The following is a 21,188-nucleotide window of genomic DNA, read 5'->3' as shown; positions in this document are numbered from 1 at the left end:
CAGATTCCCCGTTACCCGTTGTCACCATGGTAGGCACAGAACCTGCCATCGAAAGTTGATAGGGCAGACAGTCGAAAGAGACGTCGCCGCCACCAGGGGCCAACCATCTGCTCGAGGTTATCTAGAGTCACCCAAGCGGCCGGGACGAACCCCCCAGAAAGGGAGACCCACATAGGTTTTCAGTCAGTTAAATGCACGCATGCCTGTCCAGGGTCAGCGCTCGTATGCATGTATTAGCTCTAGAATTGCCACAGTTATCCAAGTAACGGTGGAGTGATCAAAGGAACCATAACTGATTTAATGAGCCATTCGCAGTTGCACTGTCAAACTCGTTTGCACTTGCACTTGCATGGCTTAATCTTTGAGACAAGCATATGCTACTGGCAGGATCAACCAGGTAGACCCGCTAGCGTGTTTACTGGCTTGTGGAACCCCTGGCCGGGATGACTACCGGCCAAGCCGAACGTTCGGTGGCACTTGCCTTTCGGTCAGCACGCAAGCGGCTTGCCCGGGTTGTGGGCCGTCGCCGACGATGTCATGCTCGGCTGAGAGTGGTTTTTGGCACGCTGTCCTGCCGGGTCTATGAGTGGGTGGCATGGGGTGCGCGCTGTGTCTCAAGGCAGGACAACTAGGGCAGACGGGTCGTCTTGGTCTCGCTTCAAATTGGGCTTGCCGGGTGGCAATAGAGGCAGACCTGCAGTTCCGGAGGAATATCCCACCTGGGTAGCCGGCTGACGCCGGCCGGTGGGGGCCACTCCGATGGCAAGTCGTGCTTACCAAAAGGTTAGAGGGGGGAAAAGGGAAAGAAAGGAGTCCGGGAGGGTGTCACGAGAACCGGTGCTCTCCCAGGACCGAGCCCCTGTCGCTCAAGTCCCGGAAGCCCCCGAGTACCTAGGTGGCATCGGGTCCAGGATTTTTATCCAGGCGGTAAATGTCAGAAAACGTGTCCGGCACAGCGTACCCCTAGGGGCCATGCACCAATGACCGAGCCCCTGTCGCTCAAGCCCTGGAAGCCCCAAGTGGCTGGGTTGAATCAGGTCTAGGATTTTTTATTTTATTTATTTTTTTCATCCGAGCGGTAAATTTCAGTAAATGTGTCCGCCATGGTGCCCCCTAGGCAGCCACGCACTCAGGACCGAGCCCCTGTCGCTCAAGCCCTGGAAGCCCCAAGCAGCAGGGCTGAATCAGGTCCAGGATTTTTTCTTTTTTTTTTTTCATCCAGACGGTAAATGTCAGAAAATGTGTCCGCCATAGCGCCCCCTAGGCGGCCACACACTCAGGACCAAGCCCCTGTCGCTCAAGCCCTGGAAGCCCCAAGCACCTGGGCTGAATCAGGTCCAGGATTTTTTATCTTATTTTTTTTTCATCCAGGCTGTAAATGTCAAAAATATGTCCGGGATAGCGCCCCCGAGGCAGCCACGCACTCAGGACCAAGCCCCCGTCACTCAAGCCCTGGAAGCCCCAAGCAGCTGGGCTGAATCAGGTCCAGGATTTTTTATTTAATTTTTTTTCATCCATTCGGTAAATGTCAAAAAATGTGTCCAGGATAGCGCCCCCTAGGCGGCTACGCACTCAGGACCGAGCCCCTGTCGCTCAAGCCCTGGAAGCCCCAAGCATATGGGCTGAATCAGGTCCAGGATTTTTTATCTTGTGTTTTTTTTTTTCATCCATGCAGTAAATGTCAGAAAATGTGTCTGGTATAGCATCCCCTGGGTGCCCACACACTCAGGACCGAGCCCCAGTCGCTCAAGCCCTGGAAGCCCCAGCAAACTGGGTTGAATCAGGTCCAGAGTTTTTTATTTTTAATTTATTCATCCATGCGGTAAATGTCAAAAATGTGTCCGTGAAAGCGCCACCTAGGCGGACACAGATGTCTGCATGAGCCCCTGTCGCTCAGGCCCTGGAAATGCTGTTCAAAAAAGGACCATAAAAAAGAGGGAGAAAATCCACTAATTGTGTCCCAAAATAGCTCACTTTGACTCGGAGACATTCCCAGTGAAATCGGCCTGTCTAGGCTTGGCGCACCTACTAACGTGATGGAGGTGTTTTGGTCGACCAGGAAAAAACACACAAAATCGAAAGAGGGTAAAAGTAGGCTAGAATTTAAGCCTCTCTCGTTTATGTACTTAGAAAAAATCCTGGCCGAAAAATAAATCCCATTCAAATGCATTTAGCTTGGCGCTGGGATTTTTTCTAAGTGTGTGAACGAAAAAGGCAAAAGAGGCTGGAAGTTAAGCCTCTCTCGTTATAGTACTTGGAAAAAAATCCCGAATGTGGACACTTAGACAAAATCCCACATGTTTACATTTAGAAAAAAATCCACCTTTTTTGGACTTGTCCTGACTTTTGCTCAATTTCTCTCCCCCTTTTGGTGGTTCTCTTCTGGGTGCCTTTTGGTCATGCTGGGGCATACCCAGACCACCAGGGCACATGGCGGGGCATGTGGATCTTCATCCTGGGTAGGATTTTTAACCTTTTTTGGAACTTTTCTCAACTTTTCCTCCATTTCTCCCCCACTTCCGCTGGTTCTCCCCTGGGTGCGTTTTGGTCATGCCCGGGGGCCCCGGGGCTTGTGCGGCTCGTGGCGGGGCTTGTGGAACTCCATCCTGGGTATGATTTTTAACCTTTTTTTGACTTTTTGCGACTTTTCCTCCATTTCTCCCCCACTTCCGCTGGTTCTCTTCTGGGTGCGTTTTGGTCATGCCCGGGGAACCCGGGGGCTTGTGCGGCTCGTGGCGGGTCTTGTGGGACTCCATCCTGGGTATGATTTTTAACCTTTTTTTGACTTTTTGCAACTTTTCCTCCATTCCTCCCCCACTTCCGCTGGTTCTCTTCTGGGTGCGTTTTGGTCATGCCCGCGGCCAAGGGGCTTGTGTGGCTTGCGGCGGTGCTTGTGGAACTCCATCCTGGGTATGATTTTTAACCTTTTCTTGACTTTTTGCGACTTTTCCTTAATATCTCTCCCCCTTTTGGTGGTTCTTTTCTGGGTGCCTTTTGGTCATGTCGGGAGCCCCGGGGCCTCTGCGGCTAGTGGCGGGACTTGCGGAACTCCATCCTGGGTATGATGTTTAACCTTTTTTGGGACTTTTTACAACTTTTCCTCAAGTTCTCCCCACTTTAGCTTGTTCTCTGCTGGGTGCATTTTGGTCATGTCGGGAGCCCCGGGGGCTTGTGCAGCTCGTGGCCGGGCTTGTGGAACTCCATTCTGGGTATGATTTTTAACCTTTATTTTGACTTTTTGCGACTTTTCCTCCATTTCTCTCCCACTTTCGCTGGTTCTCTTCTGGGTGTGTTTTGGTCATTCCCGGGGGCCCCAGGGCTTGTCCGGCTCTTTGCGGGACTTGCGGATCTCCTCCCTGGGTATGATTTTGGACTTTTTTGGCCCTTTTCCGACTTTTTCTTATTCTCTCTCCCACTTGGGTTGGTTCTCTTTTGGGTGCGTTTTGGTCATTCCCGGGGGCCCCAGGGCTTGTGTGGCTCTTTGCGGGACTTGTGGATCTCCTCCCTGGGTATGGTTTTGGACTTTTTTGGCCCTTTTCCCACTTTTTCTTATTCTCTCTGCCACCTTGGCTGGTTCTCTTTTGTGTGCGTTTTGGTCATTCCCGGGGCCCCAGGGCTTGTGCGGCTCTTTGCGGGACTTGTGGATCTCCTCTCTGGGTATGATTTTGGACTTTTCTGGCCCTTTTCCGACTTTTTCCTATTCCCTCTCCCACTTGGGCTGGTTCTCTTTTGGGTGCGTTTTGGTCATTCCTGGGGGCCCCAGGGCTTGTGCGGCTCTTTGCGGGACTTGTGGATCTCCTCCCTGGGTATGATTTTGGACTTTTTTGGCCCTTTTCCGATTTTCTCTTATTCTCTCTCCCACTTTGGCTGGTTCTCTTTTGGGTGCGTTTTGGTCATTCCCGGGGGCCCCAGGGCTTGTGCGGCTCTTTGCGGGACTTGTGGATCTCCTCCCTGGGTATGATTTTGGACTTTTTTGGCCCTTTTTCGACTTTTTCTTATTCTCTCTGCCACTTTGGCTGGTTCTCTTTTTGGTGTGTTTTGGTCATTCCCGGGGGACCCAGGGCTTGTGCGGCTCTTTGCGGGACTTGTGGATCTCCTCTCCGATTTTTGACTTTTTTGGCCCTTTTCCGTCTTTTCTTATTTTCTCTCCCTCTTTTGGTGGCTCTCTGCTGGGTACCTTTTGGACATGTTGGGAGCACCGAGACGCCATGGGCACGCGGCGGGGCTTGTGGGACTCCATTCCGGCTGTGAATTTTGAACTCTTTGCAGACTTTTGCTCACTTTCCCACCTTTTCTTCCCCTGGACTCAGGAGGCACGCGGCGGGACGTTTTTGCACCTCTAAACTCTCTCCCTTTGTTTATAAGGCCAATTTTCTGCTGGATTTACTCTCTATAAACTCCAAGGAAAAAAACACCCGGCCGAGGGCAAGTCTCCAAACTACGGCACACAGGTCGAAAGCAGCCCGCCGTGGTCCAAAATCCAGGCCCTGGATTTTTATAAATTTTTTTGCATTTTTGGGACATGGGGGACTTGTGGGACTCCACCCCGGGACTGATTTTTGAACACTTTGAGGACTTTTGCCTACTTTCCCAACGTTTCTCTCCCACTTGCAGTGTGACTTTGCCGGGTGCGTTATGGACGTGCTGGGCATCCCTGGACTCGGGTGGCCAGCTGCGGGACTTGTGGGACTCCACCCCGGACTGATTTTTGAAGACTTTGAGGACTTTTGCCTACTCTCCCAGCTCTTGTCTCCCACTACCAGTGTGCCTTTGCAGGGTGCGTTATGGACGTGCTGGGCATCCCTGGACTCGGGTGGCCAACTGCGGGCATTGTGGGACTCCACCCCAGACCTATTTTTGAACACTTTGAGAACTTTTGCCTACACTCCCAGCCTTTGTCCCCCACTTCCAGTGTGACTTTGCAGGGTGCGTTATAATGGACGTGCTGGGCATCCCTGGACTCAGGTGGCCACCTGCGGGACTTGTGGGACTCCACCCCGTACCTGTTTTTGAACACTTTGAGAACTTTTGCCTACACTCCCAGCTTTTGTCCCCCACTTCCAGTGTGACTTTGCAGGGTGCGTTATGGACTTGCTGGACATCCCCGGACTCGGGTGGCCAGCTGCGGGACATTTATCCCCCTCTAAACTCCCTCTCTTTGTTTATAATGCCTATTTTCTGCTGGATCTACCCTCTCTTTTGAGCTGCCTCCTTTTTTTGTTTTCCTTTGTAATTATTATTAATTGTATGTTTTTTTTAATACATGCCTTTGGCTGCAGCTGTGACTTACCCTGTGACACATCCAAGCCCAACCCTAGTTTTTGTTTCCCTTTATAAGTCTGGACTCTCTCAATAAGGCGCACTTGGAAATAATGCATTTTTTGATGAGTGCAGTCGCGGTAGAAGTCCACAGGAGGCTCCAATTCCCCGCTTTCCTTTTTAGACTTAATGTGGCTTTTTTAATGTTAAAGTTAAAGTTTACCCTTAGACACTCTGTCATGTTTACAGCTTTTTCGCTGACTTCCAGCAAATAAAGGGGGCGGGACTTGTGGAACTGGACATTTGGGGGACTTTTCTTATTTTCTCTCCCACCTTCGCTGGTTCTCTTCTGGGTGCGTTTTGGTCATGTCAGGGGCCCCGGACCACCAGGGGACATGGCGGGACTTGTGGATCTTGTCCCTGGGTGTGATTTTCCACCTTTTTTGGACATTTGGGGGACTTTTCTTATTTTCTCTCCCAACTTCGCTGGTTCTCTTCTGGGTGCGTTTTGGTCATGCCTGGGACCCTGGGACAGCCAGGGGACGTGACGGGATTTTTGAACACTTTGAGGACTTTTGCCTACTTTCCAAGCTTTTCTCCCCCACTTCCAGTGTGACTTGGCGGGGTGCATTTTGGACATGCCGGGCATCCCTGGACTCGGGTGGCAAAATTATGACACTTAGAAAAAATCCCGACTTTGACTCTCGAAGGTATGGCACACCAAAAGTTGACAATTATAAAAAAAGATCCACCTTTTTTGGGACTTGTCCTGACTTTTGCTCATCCCCCCCTTTTGGAGGAGCATGAGACCTATCTACATATGTGAACACACATTCTCTGTGATAAATTTACCAAATCCAGGTGTAGATCCTCTCTCACAGACGTCAGCTTTGCTTCGTATCGACACCTCAGACATTCAACCTGACTTTGATGTACTTGTTAAAGCCCAACAGAGACTAGATTTCTCTCAATCAAAAACACCAAATGAGGTAATTATACTACAAATGTAGGCACCGACAAGCAGTGAACTGGAACAATTTCTTTAGATGCTTTTTTCTCAAAATCACAGTTCAGTTTCTTTATTATAATATGTTGTATATTGCTTAATATTTGGAGTACAAAGATAATATTGTGATATTTTTTGAAAACTTTTATAACCTGTTTCCAACAGCATACGAAAATCAAAATGTCTTTTGGGGTGAATTTGACTGAATATGATCACTAAGATGAGTCACAAATGTTTTAAAACATTCACATTTTGTTAAACCTTTGTTTTGAGAAATTTGATTGAATAAATGACATTTTTGTAAGGCAACCTCACTTTTTAAGTGCTAAGCCATAACTTATACTTATACTGGCTTGTCAAAACCATGCAAGTTATTGATTTTTATAAAGAAATACAATTAATATTATGCAAAATTGAGTTAAGCCTTTTGGCCCAGCCCTCCACAATATTTTCTGTTTCTCTTGTGGCCCCATGGAAAATGATAATTGCCCACCCAATAGTAATATGACTCAAGTAAAAGCAAAAAGTATTTATCAAAAGTATTACTTGGGTAAGTACTTGCACTTCAACTGGCGTGTGTGTACGTATGTGCGTGTGTGTGTTTGAGAGAGAGCAAGAGAGAGACAGACACTACTACAGCAAAATATGCACATTTTACTGTAAAATATGCACATTTTACAGTCACTTATGGTGCTATAACAGGGATACTGTTAGCACATGCGCAGCTTAACGTAAAATTCATCAACAACTTACCGTAACATGTTTAATTTATTTAAGTGGAATTCTTGTAGACTTAAATGTAAACATTTTTACTGACACAGATGACAGTGCATGATGTTAATGTTCGTTTTCCTCATTGTGCCACTTTTTAAAGTAGATCGTATGAGTGCGGTCATGTGACTGCCAGGTTCCATTTGATTAGTGAAATGGGGTCAAAGGTCCCGAGTGGGACGGCATGGCACGGATGGTAGAATTGGCATGCCAGCAACTTTAAGGGTTCCTGTTTCGATTCCAGCTTCAACCATCCTAGTCACGGTGTGTCCTTGGGCAAGACTCTGTACCCAGCTTGTTCCCATTGCTGATGTGTATGAATATGAATGTTTATTTTGTGCTGGTCAGGGGGGCGGTAGGCACAAACTGGCAACCAGGCTTCCGTCAGTCTACCTCAGAGCATCTGTGGTTATAAATGTGGCTTACCACATCAAGGTGTGAATGTGGAAGGAATGAATGATGGGTTCTCAGTTTTCTTTAAAGTGTCTACAAAAGCGCTATGTAAAATCTATTCGATGTATTATTATTATTAATGCTTAGGTTGGATTAGTGAAACAAATGCATGCGCCGCTGAAAGAAATCTCTCTAACATGCCAAATTAATACGTATTTGCAACTAGTAATCAATAGTTAATACTTAAATATAATGATGATATAATTACATTGATTGAAATGAAATGTAATGTATCGGAAGTAAACACATAGTTTCTTCTTCACAAGAATACACAAGTATGATGCAATAAAACTACTTTGACAAGTATAATTTATCCAAAAATGTACTTAAGTATATATAACTAAGTAAATGTAGTGCGTTGCACTACCCACCTCTGCAAAATGACATCAGTGGTTTTCGACATAAGCAGAATAAAAATTAGCCATTGCTTGCACATTTACCTGTAACTTTGTTCAGAGACATAATAAGAATGAGCAATTATTATAAAGGGGTTTTAACCTAAAACAGTTTGTTAACATACAGTAGGTTCCTCCATTTGCTTGTAACTCTCCCGAAAGGATAAGATCACGGGTACAAGCGGCCGAAATGAGTTTCCTCCCCCTTGTGGCGGGGCTCTCCCTTAGAGATAGGGTAAGAAGCTCTGCCATCCGGGAGGAACTCAAAGTAAAGCCGCTGCTCCTTCACATCGAGAGGAGCCAGATGAGGTGGTTCGGGCATCTGGTCAGGATGTCACCCGAACGCCTCCCTAGGGAGGTGTTTAGGGCACGTCCAACCGGTAGGAGGCCACGGGGAAGACCCAGGACAAGTTGGGAAGACTATGTCTCCCGGCTGGCCTGGGAACGCCTCGGGATCCCCCGGGAAGAGCTAGACGAAGTGGCTGGAGAGAGGGAAGTCTGGGTTTCCCTGCTTAGGCTGTTGCCCCCGTGACCCGACCTCGGATAAGCGGAAGAAGATGGATGGATGGATGGATCTCTCGAAAAAAAAATTTCAGCTCTAAATCTTATAATACACATAATAAACCTAACAGAATGTGTCATGTCAGACACCTTTTTTTTGTTGTTTTTGTACAAGGTTCCTAAGCCAAAGATGCCTCATTCGAGTAACAGGACTAACAGGAGTACATTTTAGCATAGAATTAGAAAACACATGAAATACAGCTGCATTACATTAGCATGTTGACACTAAGCATTTTATATGACTTAAAAAACAAGTATTTTACAATGAACAAATAGCATTTCAAATGATTTAGGTCACTGTGGTATGCTGGGGGTGGGGGGACTTTGGTTTATCCCAGTTGCATTCGGCCGGAGAGCAGGGTCACTCTATTAAATATTATATTCTGTAGTGTTACTTTTTAAACTGTGTGTAATGTTACAATGGCCAAATATATTAAATATACTTCACTAAAACCTATCCGTTGTTTTTAATGAATACTTATGTCTACTATTCTACTGTATTTTGTTGTTAATCATTATGGTAGCACTTGGAGAACCAAGTGTTGATGTGGTACTTGGTGAGAAAAATTTGCAAACAACTGATTTAACAGGACTGTGTTGACATTTTAACCCTCCTCTCTCGGCATTCTCGAAATATACAGGAAATATAAAGTGTGTGCAGGATTCTCTGATTCATGTTGCATTAACTAAAAATTACAGGTACAATCACACTGGGACACAGTTTTTTGAAATCAAGAAGAGCCGTCCTCTTACAGCGTAAGCAAATATGATTTATTATATTGTAAATGCAGTTATACAATATACTATATGTTCTCACTAAATATTGTCAAAAGGTTGTATTTTTAAAAGGACCAGAAGAAAAAAATCTTTATTCTCAAGAATGTATTTTGAATTCATAAGATCAAGTATGATTGCAAAGTAGCATCGCAGTTACAATTGTAATACATTATATGTGGATATAGCAAAGTATATGTCAGTGTACAAAAACCTTTAATAAAATACACTTTAATCAAAATACCTATTGTGCTTATCATCGTGCTACAGACAAGTTCAGTATGTTAATTTTACTCCTAAAAACTTGGCTAATTTTGATGCCATCAATGTATAATTCCACGTCGTCTTTATAATAGGTTTTTCGTAGTAAAAATCATAACGTTATTTTTTTGTAATGGTAAGTGACAATTTATTTATTATAAACCATTCAAAAAACTTTAGACAGTTAATTTTCTTCTCTCGTTAAGCAATTAAGATTAAGATGAGATATTAAAAGACAGCTATTTTCTGCAAACATAAGAGGCAGTACATTTTTTAAATCATTGATATAGATTTGAAATAAAATAGGTCACAGTAAATAATTTAGTACTATTGGAATTTTGATTATTAATAGAAACATTTTTTATGAAGATGTTAGTCAGCCATTTTGAAACATTGTCAATGCCATAATCTATTCAATCAATCAATCAATGTTTACTTATGTAGCCCTAAATCACTAGTGTCTCAAAGCGCTGCACAAACCACAACACAAACCACTACGACATCCTCGGTAGGCCCACGTAAGGGCAAGGAAACCTCACACCCAGTGGGACGTCGGTGACAATGATGACCCAGTGGGACGTCGGTGACAATGATGACTATGAGAACCTTGGAGAGGACGAAAGCAATGGATGTTAAGCGGGTCTAACATGATACTGTGAAAGTTCAATCCATAATGGATCCTGTGAAAGTTCAATCCATAATGGATCCAACACACCCGCGAGAGTCCAGTCCAAAGCGGATCCAACACAGCAGCGAGAGTCCCGTTCACAGCGGAGCCAGCAGGAAACCATCCCAAGCAGGGGCGGATCAGCAGCGCAGAGATGTCCCCAGCCGATACACAGGCAAGCAGTACATGGCCACCGGATCGGACCGGACACCCTCCACAAGGGAGAGTGGGACATAGGAGAAAAAGAAAAGAAACGGCAGATCAACTGGTCTAAGAAGGGAGTCTATTTAAAGGCTAGAGTATACAAATGAGTTTTAAGGTGAGACTTAAATGCTTCTACTAAGGTGGCATCTCGAACTGTTACCGGGAGCGCATTACAGAGTATAGGAGCCCGAAATGAAAACGTTCTATAGCCCGCAGAGTTTTTTTGGGCTTTGGGAATCACTAATAAGCCGGAGTCCTTTGAACGCAGATTTCTTGCCGGGACATATGGTACAATACAATCGGCAAGATAGGCTGGAGCTAGACCGTGTAGTATTTTATACGTAAGTAGTAAAACCTTAATGTCACATCTTAAGTGCACAGGAAGCCAGTGCAGGTGAGCCAATATAGGCGTAATGCCATCAAACTTTCTTGTTCTTGTCAAAAGTCTAGCAGCCGCATTTTGTACCAACTGTAATCTTTTAATGTTAGACATGGGGAGACCCGAAAATAATACGTTGCAGTAATTGAGGCGAGACGTAACAAACACATGGATAATGATCTCAGCGTCTTTAGTGGACAGAATGGAGCGAATTTTAGCGATATTACGGAGATGAAAGAAGGCCGTTTTAGTAACGCTTTTAATGTGTGGCTCAAAGGAGAGAGTTGGGTCGAAGATAATACCCGGATTCTTTACCGAGTCGCCTTGTTTAATTGTTTGGTTGTCAAATGTTAAAGTTGTATTATTAAATAGAGGTTGGTGTCTAGCAGGACCGATAATCAGCATTTACGTTTTTTTGGCGTTGAGTTGCAAAAAGTTAGCGGACATCCATTGTTTAATTTCATTAAGACACGCCTCCAGCTGACTACAATCCGGCGTGTTGGTCAGCTTTAGGGGCATGTAGAGTTGGGTGTCATCAGCATAACAGTGAAAGCTGACACCGTATTTGCGTATGATGTCACCTAGCGGCAGCATGTATATGCTGAAGAGTGCAGGGCCAAGGACCGAACCCTGGGGAACTCCACACGTTACCTTAACGTAGTCCGAGGTCACATTGTTATGGGAGACGCACAGCATCCTATCAGTAAGATAAGAGTTAAACCAAGACAGGGCTAAGTCTGACATACCAATTCGTGTTTTGATACTTTCTAATAAAATATTATGATCGACGGTATCGAAAGCAGCGCTAAGATCGAGGAGCAGCAACATAGATGACGCATCAGAATCCATCGTTAGCAATAGATCATTAGTCATTTTTGCGAGGGCCATCTCTGTAGAGTGATTTGCCCTGAAACCGGATTGAAAGGTTTCACATAGATTGTTAGACGCTAAGTGTTCATTTAACTGCTCCGCTAAAATTTTTTCGAGGATTTTTTAAATAAAGGGAATGTGAGACACCGGTCGGTAGTTTACGATGAGGTCAGGATCGAGGTTAGGTATTTTAAGGAGAGGATGAATAACCAATTTTTGAATGCTAGGGAAACAGTACCAGAGGAAAGTGATAAGTTTATAATATTTAGCACTGATGGACCTAATAATACAAAGAGTTCCTTGATAAGTTTCCCAGGAAGAGGGTCAAGTAAACATGTTGTTTGTTTTATTCCATTTACACGTTGTAAACATTTCTCTAAAGTTATTTCCTCAAAACGAGAGAAACTATTTTGGAAGGCAGTATCCGCCGTATATACAATCGTATCTGTGTTAATAGAACCCAGTTGTTGCTGGGACGCATTGTCTTTAATCTCTTTTCTAATGACTTCAATTTTCTTATTAAAGAATTGCATAAAGTGATCAGCTGAGTGGGTGGAGGCTACTGGAAGGGGTCCCTTGATGGGTTAGTGATGCTACCGTACTAAACAAAAATTTAGGATCGTTTTTATTACGGTGGATGAGATTTGAGTAATATTTAGCTTTAGCTAAGGTAAGCATGCGTTTATAAGTTATTAAACTATCACTCCATGCTTGATGGTGCACTTCAAGTTTGGTCGTGCGCCATTTGCATTCCAGCTTTCTACTTAATCATTTCTGAGCTCTAGTTTCTTCTGTACACCACGGGGTATGCTTTTTTGGAGCCTTTTTTCAACTTTAGCGGTGCTATGTTATCAATGGTTTCGCGCAGGGCGTCGTTAAAGTTGTTAGTGAGGTTATCAATAGAGCCCACATACTTTGGGAATGGTGCCATTACCGAGGGCAGTAGGTCAGCAAGAGTTGTCGTTGTGGCCGTATTAATGTTGCGGCTGCTATAGCAGTTATTATTATTATTAGTTTGACAAACATGCGTGTGAACCTCGAATTTTATAAGGTAATGATCGGACAATACTTTAGTATACGGGAGTATCGTAACTTTGGTAACGGATATACTCCTGACAAGCACTAGGTCTATCGTATTACCGTTGCGATGCGTGGGTTCATTTATTATTTGTGTAAGACCACAGCTATCAATTACAGTCTGGAGCGCTACGCACGGTGGGTCCGATGGGGTATTCATATGGATATTAAAGTCCTCCATTGTAATTATATTATCGGCGTGCGTCACTAGATCAGCAACGAACTCTGAGAAATCATTGATAAAGTCCGAATAGGGCCCTGGGGGGCGGTAGATAACAGCCAGGTGTAGAGGCAGCGGTGTGGCAGACCTCATAGTAAGCACCTCAAACGATTTATATTTATTATTTATGTTAGGACTAAGGTTAATGTTTTCGTTGAATATTAGTGCGACCCCCCCCCCCCCCACCCCCCCCACCCCCCTTTTAAGGGAACGGGCAATATGCGCATGTGTAAAGTTAGGAGGACATGCCTCATTTAGCGCAAAAAAGTCGTTTGGTTTAAGCCAGGTTTCGCTGAGACCGATGACGTTAAGATTGTTGTCTCTGATGATATCATTAACTAACAACGTTTTGGGAGACAATGATCTTATGTTTAAAAAAACCTATATTATAGGTAGTGGGCTTTTTTAGGGAATTTTTGATCAAATTATCCATAGTAGCAATATTAATAATGTTGTGTTTATTATGCCCAGTGCATTTAGTATAATTACGACCAAAGCTAGGAATTGATACGACGGGAATTTTCTGATTGTTTGTTTGTTGCTTTGATAAACTGCACGCATCATAGTTTGCCAACTCAGTAGAACGCATGTTCCAATTGTTTGTTTGTTGCTTTGACAAACTGCACACATCATAGTTTGCCACCTCAGTAGAACACATGTCCAACTCTGAAACAATCAAAGCAGAAAAAACTTGTTCTAATTTAACCGACTCCTTACCCAGACCAGTAGTCTCGCATATTCCATTTAAATCCGGCTTCAGGATGGAGGGAAGTGGTGTTCTGTGGGGATTAGCCTTGAGCTTTGTTTTTAGCCCCGCTCGGCATCCGCGTTTCCGATCACACCGCTGGCGTCTGCTCCGTAGACGGTCCCCGCTGCTACTATACTACGCTGCTTCACAGGCCGCTGGATGTAGCCGCCGAAGTAGTCCCGTTTTAGTTAAGCACGCGTCTATCAGTCCAAAACGGCCCGATCTGTCCACATCCAGAAGTGTCTGATGGTCGTAAGTGATCACGGAGCGACCACGATGTGAGCCAGCCATGAAGTTTGCAGAATTGTTCGGTATTTCTGCCAAATGTTCCATCTTTAGCAAGAGCTCCGCGATGTCGCAGCCCATCCGGGCGCCGCCATCTTGGAAAGATGGAAACATTTGTATTGTCTTATACAGCATCTGACTTTTACTGTACATGTACGACTTGACTTATTTGTCAAATGATCTGTATGACCAGCGCATGCAGAGCAGATCAACAGAAAATGGTTTCACTAGAGGATTCCTCCCACTTTTAAAGACATGCACCTGGGGATAGCTTGATTGGCAACACTAAATTGGCCCTGGTGTGTGAATGTGAGTGTGCATGTTGTCTGTCTATCTGTGTTGGCCCTGCGATGAGGTGGCGACTTGTCCAGGGTGTACCCCGCCTTCCGCCCGATTGTAGCTGAGATAGGCACCAGCGCCCCCCGCGACCCCAAAGGGAATAAAAAATGGCAGAAAATGGATGGATGGATAGAGAACAATTTAAGTTTGAGAATGGTTCAGCTGGAGCCTAGACATTATATTAAAAAGGACTTAAGGCTGCAATTGATGCCAATGGTGCATCAACAAAGTTTTGAGCAAAAGCTGTGAAAAGTATTCACAGTCATTTTTTATTTTTAACAAATTTGCAAAATTTGTTAAAAATTCCTATTGTCATTATGGGGAGACAACAAAAAATTATTTTTCATTTTGGAATAAGGCTGTATTGTGGAAAAAGTGAAGTGCTGTGAATAATTTCCGGATGCACTCTAACTCCCTATTGTATGTTTAATAGCGCCATTTTCTTGTTAAAGGCTCAACTTTTGTCTCATTTTCCTGCACAGGCTGATGGACATCGCCAAGGAGATGACACGTGAAGCCCTGCCAATCAAATGCCTGGAGGCGGTGATCCTGGGGATGTATCTTTGCATGTTGTCTTACTTTCAACTCAGGATCTCGTCCAATTCAGCACAACATGTGTCCTGTTTTTTGTTTGTTGCGCACAGTTCCTTAACCAACATTGCCAAAGTTACCTGACCAACTGCCTGCCATCTGTGGAGCGCTTTCCCCTCAGCTTTAAGTCTCAGTTCTCAGGGAACCACTTCTACCACATCGTGCTGGGAGTCCACAGCGGGGGACGTTTTGGCGCGCTGGGCATGAGCCGCAGGGAGGATCTCATGTTCAAGCCCCTGGAGCACCGGACACTCGTGGACTTGGTGCAGGACTTTGAAGGAGCCTACAGGGGCTACTGGCACACCCTTCGTAAGGTCAAGATTGGCCAATATATATCACATGACCCTCACAGTGTGGAGCAGATCGAATGGAAGCATTCGGTTCTGGATGTGGACAGACTTAGCAAGGAGGAGCTGCGGAAAGAGCTGGAGAGACACACTCGAGACATGCGACTTAAAGTAGGTTACAATCTGAAAATGTTTGATACAATTCTTGGTTGAATTGGGATCTGAACTTTTATTTGGTCATTTTTAAATGCTGACATTGGCTCAGGTGTTTTTATACTATCACTTAATACACTCACTGTACTTGGGTGATTTCCCTTTTACAATGCAAGCATTAACCAGTTGGATATGTGCTGAGTTACTATAGGTCAGTCACTTTAAAGGGTCATGAATTTTAACGCATAACACCAATTTTACAGTGTATTTTTTCATTTATTGACACCAATTTGTAAAAATATGTTTTCAGTTTGACTTGTCAAAAAGTTAAATAACATTCACAATTATTTCATTTATAAAAACAATAAAAGGCTTGGGGGGGTGGATACTCTGAATAGTGTATGCTTTCTCTCAGCATTATAGACAAACATAGTTTCACCGATCTGTGTTTTGATTGATTGATTGAAACGTTTATTAGTAAATTGCACAGTACAGTACATATTCCATACAATTGACCACTAAATAGTAACACCTGAATACATTTTTCAACTTGTTTATGTCGGGGTCCACGTTAATCAGTTCATTGTACAAATACATGTATATACTATCAGAATAATACAGTCATCACACAAGTTAATCATCAGAGTATATACATTGAATTATTTACATTATTTACAATCCGGGGGGTGGGATGTGGAAGGGGTTGTGACGGGGGGGTTAGGTTGGGTTGCTATCAGCATACTTCAGTCAACCTTTTTTTGATTTTCCTGAGGAAACTCTCCTGAAGGAATCAATAAAGTACTATCCATCTATCAACAATTATATCATCTGAGAAATGGACATTGTAACAGTGTAGGTTCCACTTGGTAGGATATGTACAGTGAGCGGTGACCATAGTGAGCTCAGAAAGCATAAGAACAAGTATATACATTTGATTATTTGCAATCCGGGGAGGTGGGATGTGGTGGGGGGGAGGGGTTAGGCTACCATTGTAGTTCCCTGAAGGTGTTCTTTTAGTGAGGTTTTGAAGGAGGATAGAGATGCACTTTTTTTTTATACACCTGTTGGGACTGCATTCCATACTGATGTAGCATAGAAGGAGAATGAGTTAAGACCTTTGTTAGATCGGAATCAGGGTTCGACGTGATTTATGAAGCTTACCCTGGTGTTGTGGTTATGGCAGTCATTTACGTTCTGGAAGTAGTTTGACATGTACTTCGGTATCAGGGAGGTGTAGCGAATTTTATAGACAAGGCTTAGTGCAAGTTGTTTTACTCTGTCCTCCACCCTGAGCCCGCCCACTGTGTAGAAGTGGGTAGGAGTGAGGTGTGATGTGGGGTGGATGTGTAGAAGTAACCTGAATAGCTTTTTGTGGGATGTTTGGAGTTTTGATTTGAGGGTTTTTGAGGTGTTGGTGTACCAGGAGGCGCGTGCGTAGTCGAAAAAGGGTTGAATGAGAGTGCTTTTGTTGACCAGAGAGGTCATTCTGCAGAGAAATCTTATTTGTTGGTTGACCTTTTTGATTACATTGGTTGCCATTTTATCACAGGAAAGATTAGCCTCTAGAATGGAACCTCGGTAAGTGACCTCATCTTTCCTGGTGATAACAATGTCAACCACTTTAATAGTGAATTCACTGACTTTCTTAAGGTTGATTTTGGACCCAAATAGGATGGATTCCGTTTGACCTAAGTGTATGGATAGCTTATTGTCAGCGCGCCTGGTGCAAATTCTACAGAGTTCGGCACTGAGGATTTTTTCCACCTGTGATTTGTCCTTGCCGGATATCAGCAGGGCCGAGTCATCCGCAAACAGGAACAATTTACAGTCGCATGCCGATGACATGTCATTTACGGGTATTAGGAACAGTAAAGGCCCTAATATAAATGGGTTGTACTTGTATAGCGCTTTTCTACCTTCAAGGTACTCAAAGCGCTTTGACACTACTTCCACATTTACCCATTCACACAAACATTCACACACTGATGGAAGGAGCTGCCATGCAAGGCACCAACTAGCACCCATCAGGAGCAAGGGTGAAGTGTCTTGCTCAGGACACAACGGACGTGACGAGGTTGGTACTAGGTGGGATTTGAACCAGGCCCCCTCGGGTTGCACACGGCCACTCACCCACTGCGCCACGCCGTCCCATTGCCTTGGGGGACTCGACAGCTAACTGAGAGGGGGGGACAGGTTGCCGTAAACCTCTTTCAGCTGTTTCCTCCCTTCCAAGTAAGATTGCATCCTGCTCGACAAGTTTTTATCAGATCCGATGGCTTTAAGCTTATCCAACAGTATAGCGTGGTTTACAGTGTCAAAGGCCTTCTGAAGGTCCAGCATGACCATTTGCCCGCATCTACCTCATGTTTGATGTGGTAGGTCAGATAGAGAAGGCATGTGTCAGTGGAGTGGTTAGTTCTGAAGCCGGATTGGAATTTGTACATTAGTTTTTTCGTGGCATGGTATCTATCGACCTGTTCATAAACTATTTTTTGACATTACTTTTGAAATGGAACTGTGAATAGAAACAGGTCGGTAGTTACCAGGTTCTAATTTGCTTCCTTTTTTTAAAAAGGGGAGTTACTCTTGCTATCTTGAAATCTTTTAGTACTTGACCTTGTTTAATTGAGAGGTTTATATAAAGGTTTATACAAATCTAATCCATTATTGTTATTATTATAGGTATGTGTGTGATGATTGTGGCAATGGTGGTTAAGAGTCCCTGAGGAATCTGGAGGGGGTATTGTCAAAGCCAGTGGCCTTGTTTTGGTGGAGCCCGCTCAATTTTTTTAGCACCTCGTGCTTTTGAAATGGAACTGTGAATAGAAACAGGTCGGTAGTTACCAGGTTCTAATTTGCTTCCTTTTTTTAAAAAGGGGAGTTACTCTTGCTATCTTGAAATCTTTTAGTACTTGACCTTGTTTAATTGAGAGGTTTATATAAAGGTTTATACAAATCTAATCCATTATTGTTATTATTATAGGTATGTGTGTGATGATTGTGGCAATGGTGGTTAAGAGTCCCTGAGGAATCTGGAGGGGGTATTGTCAAAGCCAGTGGCCTTGTTTTGGTGGAGCCCGCTCAATTTTTTTAGCACCTCGTCAGCTGAGACCATTTCTAATTTTAAATTGTTGTTGAATACTCCTAGCTTTCGATAGTAGGCTTTAATGTGTTCCACACCAAAGCGACCAGAATGGTGGGACAGCTTGTTAACTAGTGTTGTGGCTATGCTGGTAAAAAGGTGTTAAGTCAGCTTGCTACTTACAGTTGGTCTGTAATGAGGGAGTCGTCCTCCTTGATGTTGATGTTGGTGAGTCTGGTTTTAATTTTCTGATTGCAGCCAGGAAGCTGGTTATTTGGGATTTTCCAGAGCTCATGTGGCTTATTTGTGTTTTCCTCTATTTTGTCGTTAATGTAACTTTTTTTTAAGGATTCAGTCAGGTTGTTTGCCTTATTTCTTAATTTATTGCATAGCTTTTTGAGTGTTTTAAGGAGTGATTTGTGGTTATTATTGGGTTGCTTATCTACTTCGGTTTTGAACTTTTAGTATTTGGAGTATTTTCTGTCTCTGTCTTTTATGGCAGCTAATAGGTCCGGATTCATCCATTCTTCAGAGCGGGCCTTGATCCAGACTTTTCTCATGGGAGCCATATCATTCAGTATCGCTAGGTACGCTGATTTAGAGCGATCCCAAGCATCACCGACCACATTGCTCGTGAGCACAGGGGACCAATCCCACTCACCGAGTTTGAGGTTGAAATTATCAATGGAGTTTATTTTAAGAGATCTGGATTGAGCTGTTATGAGGCCGTTGGCTTTGGGTTGAACTATTTTGCGGGTGCATAAGGTTAGATAGTGTTCGCGACGACCACAGATCAAGACCCCACTATTTTATGTTAGGCCTGTCTGATGTGAGAATGAGATCTATAGTTGATTGGGTGGAATGACACACCCTTGTGGGTAGTGTTATTAGCTGGGGGAGACCGTGCAGATTACAAAGCTTGCTGTAAGATTTGAAAACAGGCGCATCTCTGCGTTGAATATCTGTGTTCAGATCTCCAGTTATGATTTTCTCCTCATTGGCTACCCCAGCTAAGCACTCCTCGAGAGTACCATAGAAATCACTCTGATTAGGGGGTCTGTATACAGTCCCTATACCTTTGCGTTTTTGAATTAGATTTCTGCCCACACAGATTCAAGGGCATTGTGGTTGAGATCAGTAAGAGTTATGTATTTTATATTCTGGTGAATATACATACAAACACCCCCACCATGTTTATTTCCTGTCCTTTCTGATGACTGAGAAGTTTTCTAACTCTATCTCTAAGTCAGAAACACTTTGATTTTATTTAGTTTCAGTGAAACACAGGATTTTTACCTCTCATCACTTTTCATGGATAAAACAAACATGGCTTTAATATTGAACTTTGCATATATAGTAAGAACTAATGAGACTGCTTAACCCCGTCCACTGGGCTTCCATCCATCAACAACCAGCACTCAGCACAATTACACATTACATTAGCTTTTCTTGGATCATAGTTACATTTGAAGTGTGTTGTGCCTTTTTTTTTGGTGCAGATAGGAAAGCCAACACCTCCTTCTCCCACCAAAGACAGGAGAAATAGCGTGGGCTCGCCCCTCAGAGGTTCAGGAAGCCCCATTCGTAGGATCAGCCACATTGAGAGACGGTAGGATTTATAATTTCAATGCAATTCTAACCATACTTATGCTTTGAAATATTTGTTCTGTTTCAGCCACTCTGGAGAAAAGAAGGCTTTGGAACAGAAAGCATCTGAAGACATGGACGTGTATCAGATTCGAGTATGAAAAAACTTTTTTTGCAGCTGAATCATATTAGATAAAACACTCAAAAGGGAACCAGCAACCACTACACCCACACACACTCAGTATCAGAGTTTTTATTTCACAAGCATTGGTGCTGGAGATGTTCCCAAATGTGAAGTATTGCGCAAAGATGACACGTAATCAGCCACATAAGAAAAATGTATGCATTCGGTGTGTATGTCCATCAATCCATCCATTTTCTACCGCTTGTCCCTTTTGGAGTCGCGGGGGGCGCTGGTGCCTATCTCAGCTAGAATCGGCTGGAAGGCGGGGTACACCACGGACAAGTCGACACCTCATCGCAGTCGGGTGTGTATGTAATACTTGAAATATATTAGTAATTTTAGTGTGTTCACTTGTGCTGTTTCCCCATCACATTGGACACATGACTTTTAACGCTGACGTAAAACTACCCCTGTCTGTGCCTTGGACTTTTAATTAAGATAATTCCGTGTTTAATTTTCAAATTAAACACGAAACATTGGAACTTGTATGAAAGTGTTTCAACCATCAATTTAGTAGGCAAATCATACGTTATTTACTATAAATACAAGACAGATGTCAACTGTTGAGGGATGCAAATAAAAATGAAGCATTTTTTTTAACACACTGGATGCAACTTGCTAAATCGTACTGCAGCTCTGTTTTCCTGTTATCTGTATAAATACCTTTTAACTTTTATTTGTAGCAACTTAATTCAGTTGTCGCTTGCCTTAAAGATGAGACCTCCATGTCATCATAAATGAGGTGTCAAAGTATTTGTATGAAATAAGTAAAGCACTGCATTTTTAAGAACACATGGTACTCAATAAATCGCCACAGACTACATGTTTGTGACTTGTGTCTCCATGTTACCTATTTGTGAGTGACAGGAAGAAAACCTGTGACTTTCTTGGGGAAAAGTTTTATAAATGTATGTATACGTATTTTATAAAACTTATTTTAAAGGAGATATTCAGGTTGAGTTGGCTGCTGCTTTGGAAATCATTCAGCAAATAAGCCTTCACTCATTATAGAGTACTAATTACACTGAGATTGAC

The 21,188-nt window shown here is 43.6% G+C and overlaps 1 protein-coding gene across 1 annotated transcript in view; it reads left to right on the top strand.

Annotated features, from left to right (window-relative positions):
* The window catches only part of vash1 (vasohibin 1), a 54,818-nt gene extending 33,842 nt beyond the window's left edge, over positions 1 to 20,976 (top strand). Inside the window, exons 3-7 of the mRNA XM_061895061.1 lie at positions 9,145 to 9,201; positions 14,752 to 14,826; positions 14,937 to 15,318; positions 19,882 to 19,991; positions 20,058 to 20,976. Coding sequence (XP_061751045.1) covers positions 9,145 to 9,201; positions 14,752 to 14,826; positions 14,937 to 15,318; positions 19,882 to 19,991; positions 20,058 to 20,130 — 697 coding nt within the window. The 3' untranslated portion in view covers positions 20,131 to 20,976. The remainder of the gene's footprint in view (positions 1 to 9,144; positions 9,202 to 14,751; positions 14,827 to 14,936; positions 15,319 to 19,881; positions 19,992 to 20,057) is intronic.
* Positions 20,977 to 21,188: the final 212 nt, after the last annotated feature.

The sequence above is a fragment of the Nerophis ophidion genome, linkage group LG03 (genome assembly GCF_033978795.1).
Source record: "Nerophis ophidion isolate RoL-2023_Sa linkage group LG03, RoL_Noph_v1.0, whole genome shotgun sequence".
Classification (NCBI taxonomy): Eukaryota; Metazoa; Chordata; class Actinopteri; order Syngnathiformes; family Syngnathidae; genus Nerophis; species Nerophis ophidion.
This window is presented reverse-complemented; position numbering and strand designations above follow the sequence as displayed.